The 17,557-nt window shown below is 38.5% G+C and overlaps 2 protein-coding genes across 6 annotated transcripts in view; both read right to left on the bottom strand.

Moving 5' to 3' along the window:
* The window catches only part of wdr70 (WD repeat domain 70), a 43,239-nt gene extending 29,898 nt beyond the window's left edge, over window positions 1-13,341 (bottom strand). The window contains exons 1-9 of one of the 2 annotated variants that reach the window (XM_077543064.1): window positions 13,257-13,341; window positions 12,561-12,614; window positions 12,396-12,479; window positions 12,233-12,323; window positions 11,765-11,960; window positions 10,760-10,819; window positions 10,560-10,693; window positions 7,907-8,060; window positions 3,719-3,795 (exon numbers count right to left, since the gene is read on the bottom strand). In XM_077543064.1, the coding sequence (XP_077399190.1) occupies window positions 3,719-3,795; window positions 7,907-8,060; window positions 10,560-10,693; window positions 10,760-10,819; window positions 11,765-11,960; window positions 12,233-12,323; window positions 12,396-12,479; window positions 12,561-12,614; window positions 13,257-13,278 (872 nt within the window). In that variant the 5' untranslated portion in view covers window positions 13,279-13,341. The other variant, XM_077543065.1, reaches the window with a different exon arrangement.
* A 628-nt stretch (window positions 13,342-13,969) lies between these two features.
* The window catches only part of cplane1 (ciliogenesis and planar polarity effector 1), a 31,183-nt gene continuing 27,595 nt past the window's right edge, over window positions 13,970-17,557 (bottom strand). For all 4 annotated transcript variants that reach the window (XM_077542445.1, XM_077542446.1, XM_077542447.1 and 1 more), the window contains 5 exons: window positions 16,396-16,699; window positions 16,265-16,314; window positions 16,048-16,203; window positions 14,807-14,910; window positions 13,970-14,701 (listed from right to left, as the gene is read on the bottom strand). In XM_077542445.1, the coding sequence (XP_077398571.1) occupies window positions 14,484-14,701; window positions 14,807-14,910; window positions 16,048-16,203; window positions 16,265-16,314; window positions 16,396-16,699 (832 nt within the window). In that variant the 3' untranslated portion in view covers window positions 13,970-14,483. The remainder of the gene's footprint in view (window positions 14,702-14,806; window positions 14,911-16,047; window positions 16,204-16,264; window positions 16,315-16,395; window positions 16,700-17,557) is intronic.

The following is a 17,557-nucleotide window of genomic DNA, read 5'->3' as shown; positions in this document are numbered from 1 at the left end:
TCATGCTTAATAAGCTATTCACATAAACAACAAAAGAGGATCAGACAGAATGGTGTCAGAATGAATGTTTAAAGCGTATTGAAGGTAGCTGCAAACACCCGCCGGTACAGTTGGCCCACTGGGGTGCATTGAAGAGAGAAAAAAAAAAAAAAGGGCCTATGGATGATGAGCATTGACAATATCAACATGTGTTCTATAGCCATTTTGTTTCTTTGTCAGTATAGGATTCATTTATAATAGTGCAGTTTTGCAGGTGCGATTCAGGTCCACACAACAGCAGCTTCATTTTTACTTGGGCATTTTTTGTTTTCATCAAAATATCCAACATACCCAAAAAAATACAGAAACCTTCTCACCCTTTTTTTTTTTTTTTTTAGCCTTCTAGCTGACTGAGGCCGCAGCTGAGATTAGGCACACACACAAAAAAAAAGCTTCCATATAAAATGTAAAAACATGTATTTTCACTCATGGAGGTAGCCCTTCATTTTAAGAGCTAATGTTATTAGCCACCAGAATTTAAGATCAGCCCATTCCTACGCCCTTTTTCATGGCGAAAGTCTCCTTGAAATGATTATTATTATTCCTGCTCCGCCCATATTCAATGCCGTAGAAAAAAAGGTGTCTTAATTTACCGTCGGCCACCTGTCTAGGATGATACTTGCTTCCGATCGGTGACCATTTGCGTAAAATCCCTTGTAGAAGTTGGTCAATGTACAAGGTTTGGAATTTGAACAAAATGGCTGCCGCACAACAGAATGGCTGACTTCCTGTTCACTTTCTGACATGGGTCTTTGAGATTATTCCATGTGTCCAACCAAAACTGGTGTCGGTGCTAATTTTGTTTTCAATTTTCATTAGATGTCACCAAGCTTAGTCTTAGTCAATGTACAAAGAATGTAATTTGTACAAAATGGCTGCTTCAAAACAAAATGGCTGACTTCCTGTACGATTTCTGGCATGGATCTTTGTGACTTTTCCATGTGTCCATAATTTTGTTTTCAACTTTCGTTAGACGTCACTATGTGAGTCTTGGTCAACATACAAAGGAATGGAATTTGCACAAAATGGCTGCTTCGAAACAAAATGGCTGACTTTCTGTTCACTTTCTGGCATGGGTCTTTGTGATTATTCCATGTGTCAAACCAAAACTGGTTTTGGTTGTATTTTTGTTTTCAACTTTTTTTAGATGTTACTATGTGAGTCTTGGTCAACGTACAAGGAATGAAATTTGCACAAAATGGCTGCTTCAAAACAAAATGGCTGACTTCCTGTTTAATTTCTGGCATGGGTCTTTTCCACGTGTCCAACCAAAACTAGTGTCGGTGGTTAAGATTTTTGTTTTCAATTTTCAATGGATGTCACCAAGCTAGTCTTGGTCAATGTATGAAGAATGGAATTTGTACAAAATGGCTGCTTCAAAACAAAATGGCTGACTTCCTGTTCAATTTCTGCTATGAGTTTTTTGAGACTTTTCCATGTGTCCAACCAAAACTAGTGTCGGTGGTCAATATATATATTTTTTTACTTCCATTGGCTGTCACTTTGTGAGTTTTGGTGCTGAGGACACACAAAACAGTCTTGCAAAATAGTTTTGGGGAATATTCAAGATAACCGGAGCGCAATTAATTAATCAGAAGAACAACAAACAATTCCATGAGGGCCAACACACCATATATAGAAAAACATTTTGAAGAAATGTGATATGCTTGCCACCTGTTAACATAGTGGGAATGGAAGATGTGCCAAGTGGTGAGGCAGGTGATGAGACGCTAACACTCGTTCCATCACCGAGACTCCAATCGACCAGGCTGCACCTGCAGCTGCCCCCCCCCCCCCTCTCCACCCCCCACCCCCGCATGCAACACCTTTTACGCTCGACCGGCGCTAACGTGCCAGGGGAGGATTTCCAGAGCCTCGACGAGAGCTAAATAAACACATCTGGGAGGCTTGCCGTGCCTGTAAACAGCGGGCAGAGGCCTTTCCTGTTTCTAATTAATAACCACCGCCGCGGGTTTCTAACACTGCTGCTTGTCACACTCAATCAGAATCAATGCTGTGCCCCAACTCACATTTTTTTTAAAAGGAGACATCGTCGGCATACATTTGTATATGGGCGTTTTTTTTCCCATGCATCTGGAAGCACATTTTAGTAGAGAGAAAAAAAAATGGTCCTATTATGGAACCTTGGGGGACTCCTGAGCACGACACACAGTACTCTATTGAGATATGATTTGCACATCGAAAAAGTGTGGAGAATAAAATATGCCTGAAATAACAATAAAGAATCCGAATAAAAGTTATTGCCTTTCAGCATTCCAACAATAATAATAATAATAATAATAATTTTAAAAAATATATATATTTTTTTAAATCAAGTAAACCTTTCGTGACCTGCCTTGTGAGATTGTGACATAACAGTTGGGCTAATTTACATAATACCCCCCCTCCAGCCCCCCGTAAGCTTTCTCCGCCCATGACATGATCAGCTCGGCTGGGGGAAGATCCAGAGTCACTTTTACGTCAGACTACACTGTTATGACGTAAGGCTGGGTTTAAAAAAATATATATAAAATCGAATATTTGATATCGAATCGATTTTCCTTTTCGAGCCCAATATCGATTCATAAAACCTTGAATCGGTAATTTAAATATCTAATTGTTTCCCATAAATTCTCAAGAAAATACAACTTTCTTACATTTATGAAAGGCCTGACTTTGCACTTCAGAATATTTTTTATTTGTGGGAATGCTGAAGTTGTTTAGCTAGCTAGCACCTTTAACTCTTTGACTGCCAGACGTTTTCAGAAAAGGGATGCCGTGGGTGCCAGCCGATTTAAGCATTTTTGACTGATCTTTCAAGGTCCACAGAAAATTATGTGTTTGGACTATGGAAACACACATACTACCAAATGAAAGATTGGACTCTCATCTTTCATCAGAAAAAAAAGTTTGTATCTACCTTATTCAGTTTTTCAGTAATCAACAATAGAAAATGGTTAGTTTCACCTCTGTTTTGAAAAAAAAAAAACGTCTTTTAACGTCTTTGGCACTCCTCCATAGGATTTTACTAAGCGTTATTTAACGTTTTTGGCAGTCAAAGAGTTAAACTAAGAGTGTCATCTAGAAAAAATAATAAAAATATCAAGTGCTTCATGAAGCTTCATTTGTCTGTCTGTATAGTTAGCTGTTTAGCTAGCTAGCATCTTTAAGCCAAGAGTGCCATCTAGAAAAAATAAAAAAATATCTCAAGTGCTTCATGAAGCTTTGTTTGTCTGTCTGTCTGATTAGTTGTTTAGCTATTTAGCTAGCACCTTTAAACCAAGAGTGCCATCTAGAGGAGTCAAAAAATATCACAGGAGCTTCATAAATCTTCATTTGTCCGTCTGTCTGGTTAGTTGTTTAGCTAGCTAGCATCTTTAAACCAAGAGTGCCAACTAGAGGAGTAAAAAAAACATCACAGGTGCTACATAAATCTTAATTTGTCTGTCTGTCTGTGTAGTTAGCTGTTTAGCTAGCTAGCATCTTTATACCAAGAGTGCCATCTAGAGGAGTCAAAAAATAAGAGGCATCAGGACTAGAGGACTCCCTGCTGGTGGCAAATGAAAGCTTTCCTCTTGCATGCACTGTGTAGATGCCAGGTAAGCAGGCATGGAATAATCTTGGGGATCAAAGCATCCCTTAAAGAGGCACAAAAAAAAAAAAAAACAGTGAGACCTACCCGTCATTGGAGCATGTCATGAACTCCTCTTTTATTTTGGGATGCCAGCTGCCGTCGTTGAGCATCGCCGTGTGGCCCTAAAGAGAGCAGGCAGTTAAAAAAAAAAACATTTAAAGACAAAACAAAAACAGAAGGAAAAAAACGAGCTCAAGTCTTGAATCTTGGATTATTTTAGCTTCTCTGCCAAGTGAAATGAGCTTATTTGCTTTTCGCTTATAAAAAGATAGTTGCACGCTTCACTGCATTTGTCCTTAGTTTTCATGATTATTTACCAAGTGATAAATCCAGTGAGCTGAGATGAGGGATAGATAGCGCACAGGGTGTGTAAGTGTACAAGTTGGTTGCGTCTCGTCCCCAGCAATGTTTACGCCAAGTTTAATGTACCTGCAGGCTATTTAAAACACACGTCCGGTAGGAATTCTGCAAGATTAACGACCAAATTGGCCGTAAGAAAGAACAAAAAAAAAAAGTGTAAGTAAAGTGTGGCGTGACCTCTTGTCGCTGTTTCCTCTGCGGGAATTCCTCATAACAAATGACTCAAAGTGGAATAACAGAAGGGTAGCCCCTTTGCCCCCGAACCCACCCACCGACAGCGAGAAGCTTTTCAGTGTGTGAGGAAGACACATGTGATGTTTTTTGGGGCTTTTTTTTTTTTTTTTTTTTTTTTTTTACTGTGGTGAGGCGCGGCTGATGGCTTGGGATGCTGTCAGTGAATTAGAGTGGCTCCATAATAAATCAAAGGGATTTCACTCTACACAGCAGTAGGGCCTGGCCGATTAATCATTGAATAATAGAAAATATTTTAAATTTTTTTTTTTTAAATCAACAAAAATCGGCCGATTATTTTTCTGCCAAATTTAGCTGAAGGAAGGCCTGACGATTAATCGGACAATGTAAGCGCTTCAAAATCAGCAAAAATCAGCCGATTATTTTTCTGCCAAATTTAGCTGAAGGAAGGCCTGACGATTAATCGGACAATGTAAGCGCTTCAAAATCAACAAAAATCAGCCGATTATTTTTCTGCCAAATTTAGCTGAAGGAAGGCCTGCCGATTAATCGGACAATGTAAGCGCTTCAAAATCAGCAAAAATCAGCCGATTATTTTTCTGCCAAATTTAGCTGAAGGAAGGCCTGACGATTAATCGGACAAATATAAGCTCTTCAAAATCAGCAAAAATCCGCCGATTATTTTGCTGCCAAATTTAGCTGAAGGAAGGCCTGACGATTAATCGGACAATGTAAGCGCTTCAAAATCAGCAAAAATCAGCCGATTCTTTTTCTGCCAAATTTAGCTGAAGGAAGGCCTGACAATTAATCGGACAATGTAAGCTCTTCAAAATCAGCAAAAATCAGCTGATTATTTTCCTGCCAAATTTAGCTGAAGGAAGGCCTGACGATTAATCGGACAATGTAAGCTCTTCAAAATCAGCAAAAATCAGCCGATTATTTTTCTGCCAAATTTAGCTGAAGGAAGGCCTGACGATTGATCGGACAATGTAAGCTCTTCAAAATCAGCAAAAATCAGCCGATTATTTTTCTGCCAAATTTAGCTGAAGGAAGGCCTGACGATTAATCGGACAATGTAAGCGCTTCAAAATCAGCAAAAATCAGCCGATTATTTTCCTGCCAAATTTAGCTGAAGGAAGGCCTGATGATTAATCGGACAATGTAAGCTCTTCAAAATCAGCAAAAATCAGCCGATTATTTTTCTGCCAAATTTAGCTGAAGGAAGGCCTGACGATTAATCGGACAATGTAAGCTCTTCAAAATCAGCAAAAATCAGCCGATTATTTTTCTGCCAAATTTAGCTGAAGGAAGGCCTGCCGATTAATCGGACAATGTAAGCGCTTCAAAATCAGCAAAAATCAGCCGATTATTTTGCTGCCAAATTTAGCTGAAGGAAGGCCTGACGATTAATCGGACAAATATAAGCTCTTCAAAATCAGCAAAAATCCGCCGATTATTTTGCTGCCAAATTTAGCTGAAGGAAGGCCTGACGATTAATCGGACAATGTAAGCTCTTCAAAATCAGCAAAAATCAGCCGATTATTTTTCTGCCAAATTTAGCTGAAGGAAGGCCTGACGATTAATCGGACAATGTAAGCTCTTCAAAATCAGCAAAAATCAGCCGATTATTTTTCTGGCAAATTTAGCTGAAGGAAGGCCTGACGATTAATCGGACAATGTAAGCGCTTCAAAATCAGCAAAAATCTGCATTTTTTCTGTCAATTTTAGCCAAAGCAAGGCTTGACGGATTAATCGGACAATATAAGCTCTTAAAATCAGTGGATTCTTTTTCTGACAATTTTAGCTCAAGCAAGGCTGACCGATTAATCGGTCAATATAAGCTCTTTTAAAAATCAGCAAAGATCAGCCGTTTTTTTTTGCTGTCAATTTTAGCCAAAGCAAGGCCTTAAGGTTAACACATTAGAACATAAGTCAAAGATAATGACATTCAAAAAGCACCCCCCCCCCGCAAAAAAACTACTTTTATTGGAATAACTTGATTGTGACTTTTTTCCTTCTACCCTCTAATTTGGCTACAACTCCACAGTGTATCAGACCGCGTGGACTGCCCCTAAGTGGCCAAATCGAGTACAACATGAACAGCGCTCCTAATAAAGGCACACACAAACAAAGTAATAAAATAATTTAAATAAATTCGATATTAGGACATTTAAAATCTATATAATATAATAATAATAATAATACATAAATAAATAAATAAATAAATAAAAACACTTACTTCCAGTACTCAAAAGATATTTAATATCAGAAAATGACTTTAGATACTAAAATACATTAAATATCCGATATTAGAAGATTTTTTACTCAAGTAATACCTACAAGGTAACTTACTTTGACAAATTATTTTCTGACCACCCTTACATAAGAATTCTACACGGGAGGTACCAAGCGTGTGTGAAAAAAAACATTTGCCTGGTAACCAACAATGCACTCACTTAAACACAGCAAAACATGAGCAGGTCATTAGCGTGCCCGTCTTTGTAAACGCAGGTGCAACAAATCCACCGTTGACTCCTTATGGCAAGGGCAAAGCATTATGCTTTGCACACAACAACAAAGTGTTCGCTCCTGGGTCCACCTTGCTACTATTATGCATTGGCAGGCTAACCCTAAAACAGCAAAAACATACCCAGTTTGTTCTGACTAGCATTAGCAATATGCACATCAATTGACGGACGCTGGTGAAAAAGCTGAAAAAATAAAATACCCAACCATTTACCCATTTCACATGATTTTTTTTTAAACCAATGCCGGTGATATTGGCAGAATAAATTTGGCATTTAAAAAAAATTGGGGTGGGGGTGGGGGGGGGGCGTTGAATGTGAATTTTAATTCTGAATGGAGTCTTTGCTTATGTCAGGGGGGTCCAATTTGGGCCGGTGAGGACACACAACACAAACAGCAGCTTTTCACAAAAATCAACCATTGTTGTTAATGTTGTCCACTGGAGGGCGCACTGACATCCACTTAAATGACATTGTGAAATTTGGCAGGGTTTTATGCAGTTTTATCTTATGGGATCGAGCCAATCACAATTCGCTTAAAAATCAGTCAATCGGCGACGATCCCCGATCTGGGCTGATCGATCAGTGCACCACTCGTTCAAACTACAGCCCAGGGGACATTTACGATGTACGGGAAAAAAATTGTTTTTGGCATGGCAGGCACAGAATCCCTTAACTCATTCAATGCCATTGACGGCTATAGACGTCAAAAATTCATTTGAACTATTTCTATTAGTTTAACTTTTTCTTTTTCACTTTTGTTAACAAGAGTATGAAAACCTAGGGAAAAAATATAGTACATTTAGAACAGATATAAAATTTGTGATTATTCGTGAGTTAACTCGTGAAGTCATGCAATTAATTACAATTAAAAAAAATTAATCGCCTGATGCCCCTAATTTTTGATAATATTTTCTTTTTATCGCGTCAGGTGATTAAAATTTTTTAATCATGACTTAACTATTGAAGTCATGCGATTAATTACAAATTTTATATCTATTCAAAATGTACAATATATATTTTTTTATATTCTTGTTAACAAAAGTGGGAAACATTTTAAACTAATAGAAACAGTTCAAATGAATTTTTGACGTCTATAGCCGTCAATGGCAGTGAATGAGTTCATTTGTGTTTTTAAAGTTCAATCAAGTGGCACCTTGGTGTTGACCATGTCGACGATGTACTGGTCCCCCTTGATGCACTCCATCACATTGAAGCCGTCGCGGTCCAAGACTTTGGCCTGCGCGTTTCCCGACACCACCAGGATGCGGTCCCCGGTGATGCTGTACTGCAACGCTCGGATCTGGTGGCTTCAAGGGACAAGAGGAATTCATCAGCGCGACATTTTATCTGTTGAGTGACAAGTATTTGACCTTTATACTAGACGAAGTGCAATTTCTGTAGAAATGGTGTGGGAATGCTTAAATCGAATGCTAATATCGAATGCTAATAGCTGTGAATTGAAAGATACATGAAGAAAAAGAACACTTGAACCCGGGAGGCATGAATTTTTGAAGGCAATTGAAATTTTATATGAAAAAGTGTTATCTGAAAGTACCCTGCATTCATTTAACTCATTCACTGCCATTGACGGCTATAGACGTCAAAAATTCATTTGAACTATTTCTATTCATTTTTTTTTTCCCCACTTTTGGTAACATGAGTATGAAAGCCTAGAAAAAAAAAATTGTAAATTTAGAACAGATATAAAATTTGTGATTAATCGTTAGTTAACAAGTGAAGTCATGTGATTAATTACAATTAAAAAATGTAATCACCTGACGGGCCTAATTTAAAAAAAACTTTTTTTTTAAAGGGGCGTTTAATTGTAATTAATTGCATGATAATTTTATATCTGTTATAAATGTACAATAAAAAAATCTAGGTTTTCCTAAAACAATTTAAAAAATTTTTTTTTAAACTAATAGAACTAGTTCACATGAATTTTTGACGTCTATAGTCGTCAATGGCAGTGAATGAGTAGAACTAGATATCAAAATGGAAAAATGCACTTTTTTAACTCAATAGCGCCATCTAGGCATGCAGTACCCTCCATTCATTTAGACAGAAAAGTGTAATGAATGATATCCAATGGAAAAATGCTAAATTTTGCATAATCGCCATGGATATATATTTGCAATGTACAGTCGGAGGTGGGATTCGAACCCGCGACCTCCTGGTTACTGGACAATGCGATTTACCAACTGCGCCCCTGAGCAGTACTGGTAATGATGATGTTGGGTATTATGAAAGTGGGACTTAAAAAAAAAAAAAAAAAAGTTCAATGTCAGTCCTATTGACTTTGAATGGGAAAAAGTTGATATTTAATGTTAAATACTGTAAGTAATGTGGAATCAGCCGATAAGTACCCGTGAATTTTTGAAGCAAGTTGAAATGTGAAGGGTTTTAAATCGGAAGTATTATGTGGGAGTTATTACACGGCAAAAAAGACTACTAATGTCATTGGCATTTACTTTTTCTATACGCTAAGGAGGGTGAGGAATACCAATTACAATGGGATTTTTGTGGGGGGAAAAAAAATGATTTGATTTCAATGCCTCTAAATTGCACGCACGAGCGCGGCACTGCATGCGAGCCAAGTGCGCACCACTTAACCCGGCTGAGATTAGCAATTTAGGTCACTATCAAATAGCATTAACACAGCAGGACGTGGACGGAGCATCAACATAGCGGCTGCACTGCGTCCCAAAAAAAAAAGTTCAAAGCAAAAATGAAAGTGAGGCTCAAAAACGCTAAACATCTGTGGAGTCGCAAGCACGGAAGCTCCCGGAGAGAGATGTAATCAACTTAAATGTCCGGCTACAAAATGGAGAGGTCTGGGAAACAACAAATACCATTTGGACTTTTTTTTTTTTTTTTTTTTTTTTGCGCCGGTGAATCACGGCGTTAACACGCAAACAAGCAGTCGTTACCATCTGCTTGGAGGATAAACAAATGTGTGTGCGTGGACGTTGGGGATGTGGCACGGCACGCACATGTGTCAGGGATGCTCGGCAGCGGTGGGAAGTCACCGAGTACAAGTCAAGTGGTACTAGGGGCCGACCGATTAATCGGATGATTATTGCCCTTCAAACATCGGCCAAAACAAAATCGGCCAACTGGACCAAATGGATGATTATTTTCCCCTTAAAACGCTATCGGAAAGAGAAAAAAAAAAAAGTTTCCGACGCTGTGAAAGTACCCTGAATGCACCACTTTGCTCGCGTAGCATTAGCAACTAGCAAGTGTGTAGCGTATGTTATTCTGGTTATTCTGTTGTCCCTTTAAGCGTCCTTTAAGCTGTTTCATGACACGGCAGTTGGAGTTAACTTTAAAACTAAACACACGACGATGGGAATTACATCCACCGTCTATTTAAACGCAAAAAATACTTTGTTTTTAAAACATCGCTAGCCTGGCGCTAATGCTAAAAGCGAAGGGATGAGCCCATTCAAATGCTAACAGGAAGTTAGCATCGACTTCGGGAGTGTTTTTACTTCAAATGTGCTGATAAGGTCATACTATGAACTTGTCATTCAAAGCTGAGAATATTAAGAGTGAAAGTTTGTGCGTAATTGACACTCATTGAAAAGGAATTGGGGAGGGGGGTAATTTTATACATTATATATATTTTTAAATAATTGGCAGATTAATCGGTAATCTTTTTTTTCCTGCCAAAAATCTGTATCGGCATTGGCCTAAAAAAAAATGCACATAGTGGTACCTTGACATACAAGTTTTAATTTGGATTTTTGACGTCTATAGTCGTCAATGGCACTGAATGAGTTCACTCGGGAAAGTGGACTCACCAATCGCACGGTTGCAGGGAGCGGAAGGCCTGGAGAGCTCGGTCCATGCCGGCAAAATCCCAGAAGCGCACGTCGAAGTCGTAGCCGCCCGTCACCAGGCGGGCGCCTGACGGGTCCAAGGCCATAGCGGACACCTGAGAAAAGGGACGGAGGGTTAACTATGGTTTATGAAAGGAGACGACGTGTAGACGGACGAGTACCGTCTTGGTGCCGTGCAGCAGGGTGATCTCGTGGGTGTCCGGAATCTTCTTGACGGGATTCTGTGGCGGGAAAGAGGAAGACCAAGTAGTGAATTAGTTGAGTGGTTAAACGTTGTGTTTCAATGCTGGTTTTTGGATTTGTTCGGCTGTGGTGGCGCACTTGATTTTATTATGGTTTACATTTGAAATACATGAAAAAATAAGAGTGCATATTTTTTCCCCACTTTAGTCATTTTCTTTGATTTAAAGTTTTTACAATTACCATATTTAATGTCATTTTGCTTTTTTTGAAAATATTTTTCACATTTTTTACTTTTACATTTTTTTCATCATTCTGTCTCTGGTTTAACTTTTTTTTTTTTTACTATTATTCAAAATGCCATTATTGATTTATTTTATTTTTTTACATTCAATTTACATCACTTTTAAAAATAGTTTAAATAAATCAATAATGGCCTGCATTTATTTTATAGATAAAAACAATTATTTAAGATATATAAGGAAATATTTTTTTCAGAATCATTGGAAATATTTAAAATAAATGAAAAAATAAGACTGTGTGATAGTTTCCTTTTTCATCACTTTCTTTTTTTTTTAATTATTATTTTACATTTATCTTTTACGGTTGATCAAATCACTTTGTTTTAAGTATTCTTACATAAATGACAAGCCATTTGAAAATGTGTTAAAATCAACATGCACACCTAGAATTACTTTTTAAAACTTTGAATAAACTTTAATAGCCTGACACACATAATTAGCTTTTTGTTCATATGGTATTTTTAATATTTAAAATAACAATCAGCCTGACTTTTTTTTTTTTTTTTTAAACAATTTTACTACAATCTTTACTCAAATACAATATAGTGTGTCTGTTGATCACCAACCCCCCCCCTCATCTCTAATTATTCTGTTAAATTTACCACTACAGAATGGTGTTGTTTTCTGGTGCTGCCATCTAGTGGAGGCGCCCTAAAACAACAATCTGGAGGTATCGTCACATACGTCATCTTCGTCGTCCTCGTCACTTTGCCCATCCTCATCTTCGTCGTCGCTGTCACTTTGAGGGGCACCGTCTTTGTAACCAGGAGGAAGAGGGGGTCCCACCAGATCATCATCATCCTCCTCCTCCTCCTCCTCCCCGTGTGGTGGAGGGTCAACAGGTTCAGAATCTGAACCGCTACTGTCCGTGTCCTTTTTTCTGAAAACATTTAACAAAACGGCCAGGATTGAAGACCTACTTTTAAGCCTTAATTTTGTCTTGAATCCCTAAATTGACATTTGAAGCGTATGGGAAAACTCTTACTTTCAAACTGTAAAGTCTTAAAAACATTTTCAAGCCCTAATCCTGTGTTGAAATCTTTACTTTAAACCCCAAACCCTGTCTTGAAAAGCTAAATGTGAATTGAAAGCCTAACTCTATCTTGCAACTCTGAGTTATATGTAAAATGGGAGACAAAATAAAGCAATTACTTGGAGGCAGCTGCGGCCTTCTCTGCGTCTTTCTGCGTGACAACCAATGATGAGCTTTCCCCTTGCACCTCTATTTCTTTCTCCCGGTCATCTGAACAAAACAACGTTTTAATAAACAAAGTTGGGCTGTAACAAGACAAGCGTGCAGGTTTATGAAAGTCACCTAACACTTGTCGACTCCTCTCGATGGCCGTTCGCCGGGTCTGTTCAAAAATGGCTTCCAGGTCAAACGTGCGAGCCTTCTTTCCTGGTGGTGATGAATTTTACAACTTTTATCGTAAGTGCACTATAAAAATCGTGAGTACTTTTTTTTCACCGTCATACATACCAAAGCCAGAGAATCCCATAACTGAAGTGATGTCGCCATCGTTAGTCATCTCGTCTGGAAAAGTAGGATTTTAATAAAAGAGATTTTTAAAAGAAAGCTCACGACCACTGCCATATACTTCTCATTTTCTGTTATAAAAACAAACATTTCACCATTCTCTAGTCATTTATATACTCTCCACTGTGGGTGAAAAAGCCTACAATAAATTCTTGTTTGCTGTGCAGTGTGCACTAAAACATGCACAATCAATGTTGGGCATTTTAACATATTAGGAACTATATTCTGTTACGTTATTATCTAAATTGAACCTTCTCGATTTACAGGCAAAATGTTATTAGCACATTTACATTATTTTGTTTCCCTCCTCAATGCTGCTCTTGGTTTTTGTTCCCGACTGTACCATAAAACTTACGCGTCACTATCTAACCATGATTTTAACTGCTAAAGAAGAGGTTATATGACCGGTTTACACATTAAAGTGGAAGAAAAGTACTAGTTTGCGAGGGGAAAACAGCGGCTAAGCTAACACAACATGGGCTAAAATCTAGCAAAAGCGCCATTGACTTCGTATGCAAAAACTTATACAAAGGCGGAAGAAAAGGGTCCGCAAATACCGTCAATGGGGAGTGCTATACAGCTCTCAATTGCAAATTAGACGGAAGTAAATACTAAATAAATAAGAGCACGAGTGAGTACCTTCGGTGTTGTTAGAATCCATGTTTGAAATGAGGATTCTTCTTCTGCTCTTCTTCTTGTGAGTCTTGTCGATAGTGCCCTCTCGTGTTTCATAAATGAAGTGACGCATCTCTTCAAGTAACTGTAACTTGGTCATCTTCATATAATTTGATCAATAACGGTAACGACATACACATTTTGAACGTTGCTATTGTAACACGTTGTTTGCAAATGCGTATTTTCATTTACTTGTAATTGACTTATATTTGTTTTGTGAATTATTACTTTTGTATTTTAGTTTACATTCTGAAGTGTTTTTGTGTACTGCGCATGTCACGAGCGCAAGAGCGAGAGAGAGACAGAGATGTGTAACCGAGCGAGCTGGATAGATAGGCCTTTTCTATGAAAACAAGCACAAATAAAACCTTATCTGATTGTGTCGACACAACTATAAAGTCAATTTTCCCTAATATGTACCCTTTGAATATGTTACAGGCCAAGCCTGGCCCTTTAAAGAGTAATATCATGGTGGATAAGAGTATTGCAGTGCCACACTTTGGCACAGGGGGGCGGTGTTGGTCCAGGGAGAGAATGAGAGCGTCCGTTGGTGGAAAAAGCTAAAATAAAGTTTGTGCAAAAGCAACGAAAAGAGAACATGCCTGTTTATAGTGTCTGTACCGCAGTTAAGAGTTCACTGGACAGGGGAAGAGGATTCAACAAATAGGAATAAGAAAAAAGATTGAAAGTGGCATTTATTTAAGACACTGTGTACAAAAGTAAGAACGTATAAAAATTCAAGCAGAAAGGTGGCATATAACTACAATTTCCAAAAGAGCGTATTCACAGAGTTTTACTAGCCCACACACTTTATTCCAAAATGGAATCAATTCATTTTCCCTACAAATTTTACACACATTTCATATTGGCAATGTGAAAAAAAAGTGACAAATCACATGTACATAAGTATTCTTAGCCTTTGCCATGAAGCTTCGTCTTTAGCATTTAATTTTTAGAACTCATGGTTAGGAAAAATTATAGCCAAATACCTTCTCACATGTAACTATCCAATAATGGCCAGATGTTGTGATGCCAAATTCATTGTCGCCATCTAGTGGTGGGAAGCTCGCGTGTAAATCGAATTTTTACTTGCAACACAAAGAAAAATACATTTTTAAAAAGCAACAACAACAACAAATTGTCCACCCATGAATTCCCTTTTGCGTTGATTTTTGCCTGAGACGCAGACATTCACGTCTCCTCCGCCATCCTCTCAATGGCCGCCCAGTCGACCTCGCTGAGGCTGCCTCCGCTCTCCCACAGTTTGTCTACCCAGTCCATACCTGTCACACCCGCTCCGCTGCCGTGGCCCTGCTCGTCCGTAAGGTCAGAGAGCAAAAGATTGACGCCACGCTGGTCCACGTGGGATCTGGCGGAGCCGATTGGATGCTCCCTCGACAGAGAGGTCCCTGATATCGGGCCATGACGTCATCGAATTAGCGGCACTTTCCAAAAGCGTTGTAAGGATTGTGATGCTATGATAGGATTGTGTGTGCGGTGTTTCTGAGCGCTACCTGGCCTCGCGGTGTTCCCTGAAGGTCTTCCAGGCGCTTCGGCAGTCCAAGGATGACGCTGGGTGTGCGTTTGGCTTGAGGGACGCTTCAGACTTTTCTCTTTGCTGTAAAAAAACAAAGATTTGAATTCTGTCAAATTCATTGCATTCCCATAGGGCTGTGCAATTAATCGAAATTCAATTACAATTTCAATTATTACACTCGACAATTACAAATTCCCGAGTGTCTTGGTAACCTTGTGACAAAAACAAATTATGTAAAACAGATGCACTGTTGACTAGGGCTGTTGTTGTTTTTTTTAATCGAATAATCAATATTGAATCGATTTTCTTGATATTCATAAAACCATGAATCGATTATTTTTATATCTCTTTTTCCCATAAATCCATAAGAAAACTTTTTTTTTCTTTTGTCTTACTCTTTTTTTGGAATTTACTGTAAAAGTATTTTCTTACATTTATGAAGGACTTGATTTATTGCACTTTAAGACAATTCAGAATCTTTTTAATTATTAATAAACTAAATATTTAACCAGTTACTGCCTCGGCAAAATTTTATTTGTAATTTAATGTTTGTAGAGTTTTTATCACGCCCTTTATTTAACTCTTTCATTTGCAGCCATTTTCACTGAAGCGACCCCCTTCGCTCCCGCCTGTTTTGACTAGATTTTGGCTGATTTTGCAAAGCCCACAGAATATTGTGTTCTATTGCTATAAAAACATGGAACCTACCAAAAGAAAGATTAGAGTCTCTTCTTTCATCAGGTAAAATAAAATATATATAAATATTATATATATATATATATAAAATATATATTTCTACCTGTTTCCGTTTTGCAGCTATTAGCATTAGAATATAGCTAAGTGTCATCATTATTCACAAATCTGTTTATCTGTTGATCTCTTATGCCACCTGCTGGCCATTTTTGTAATAACTACCATTGCTTGCTTCAACTGTTCTGTGCAGTTGCAAGGTTGCATCAGAGCCTTCTGTATAAAAAAAATGAATGAAAAAAAGAGTATAAATACGTAAAAATAGAAAGTATTTGTACGTTTTTGGGAGCAAATGAGTTAAGAAGAATTGATGTTCCATAATGAATCCAAATTGGATTGAATTGAAGCGATTGAGGAAATTAGAATCGATACCCAGCCCTACTGTTGACGTCACAACTTTCTGAGGGTCTCGCTCACACACAAGATGGAGGTGTAGAGAAAAGGGCGACAGAAAAACAAAAATGGTACCCGCGATTGCCAGCGGTGGGCGGAGCAGAGGAGGACCTTACGGCCGGAGGATCACCGACTGAAATGCGAGAACCAGGAAATGGGCTTGTGCGAAGTTCATCTGCCAGCAAGGTGGCGTCGCGGAGCCTCTGGTTGAATTGTTTCAAAAGCAAGGACCTGAAAGCCAAAGAAAAAAAAAATCACGTTTCATGAAACAATTATAGGTATCGAATCTTACTTTTGCTTTTCTTCTGTGTTCCTCTTGCTGGTCACTTGGCCGTTGGATTTCTACAACGAAGAGCACAGATGAGCGACGGCACGGAACGAACATAATGGAAAATTCTTGACAAGCTGGTGAACGGATCCGACCGGCGTTCTGGAAAAAGGTTTGATCTCCCTCTCGCGCAGGCTGGCTCTCTGTTTTTGATACACCGAGTGTCTCTCCCTCTGCTTGCATCTCATCCACATCTTCAACTCCCGTCTGTCGTCGACCTCGTCGGGAACGGCGCGCCGCGAGGAGATCTGCCGACTCGCTTCTTGCTGCTCGCTGTCCAGCGTGTTTGATAACGACGCGTCCAGGTCGGCCTGGGATATATAACCTTCTCGCACCAGACCTTCCAGGATCTCCGCGGTGTCGGACAGACCCGTCTGGTCCAGACTCTCGTCAGCAGTCCTGGAGATTACGCACACACACAGAAAGAAAGCTTAAAAAAAAGAAAAAAAAGAATTGAACTTTATTTGGGATCAATCAGGGGCACTTAAAATGGTGCCAAGTGTAAGATAACTCCCGGTTAACTAATTTGCTCCCCCAAAAATATATATATTTTTATCTATTTTAAATGTTTTAAGTGTCCCAAAGACGTATTTATACGTTTTTTTGTTTTTTTTTTAATACTAGAGCATACAGAAGGCTTTGATGTAGCCTCAACGGCAAAGAACGGTTGAACAAATTGTAGTTATTACACAAATGGCCAGCAGGAGGCACCAGAGCATAAGAAATGAACCAGAGCCATGTTGAAAATACCCTCAGTTACTCAGAATTCTAAATAAATTTAAGTTAAATTAAAGTTAAGTAAATTAAAGTCCATACTCTTGTTAATAAAAGTGAATTTTTTTTTAAACTAATAGAAATAGTTCGAATTTTTGACGTCTATAACCGTCAATGGCAGTGAATGAGTTAATATGAGTGTGAATGTGATTGGTTCATTATGAACACAGCAACATGCCAGTTATTAGTGGGTGTGCACACTTACGCAACACATCATTTCAGTTTATTTTTACTTCTTCTCCTAAAAAAATGGAAAGACAAAAAGCTACTGAGCGCAATTGAAAATTTTAATCTCGAATCGCTACTGCCACCTGTGGCTGGAAAATGAAACTGCAATTTCCATTTTTTTATTTATTTTGTATTTTCACACACACACACACAGCCACTCTCCTTCATGTACACAATGCGCATATGACGTCAGCGAGTCACATCTGCAGACAAAGGGCGGGAAATTTGAACCCAAATCCAGTCTGAAAAACTATT

The sequence above is a fragment of the Vanacampus margaritifer genome, chromosome 14, assembly GCF_051991255.1.
Source record: "Vanacampus margaritifer isolate UIUO_Vmar chromosome 14, RoL_Vmar_1.0, whole genome shotgun sequence".
Classification (NCBI taxonomy): Eukaryota; Metazoa; Chordata; class Actinopteri; order Syngnathiformes; family Syngnathidae; genus Vanacampus; species Vanacampus margaritifer.
The sequence above is the reverse complement of the archived record's forward strand: the minus strand, read 5'-3'. Positions and strand labels throughout refer to the sequence as shown.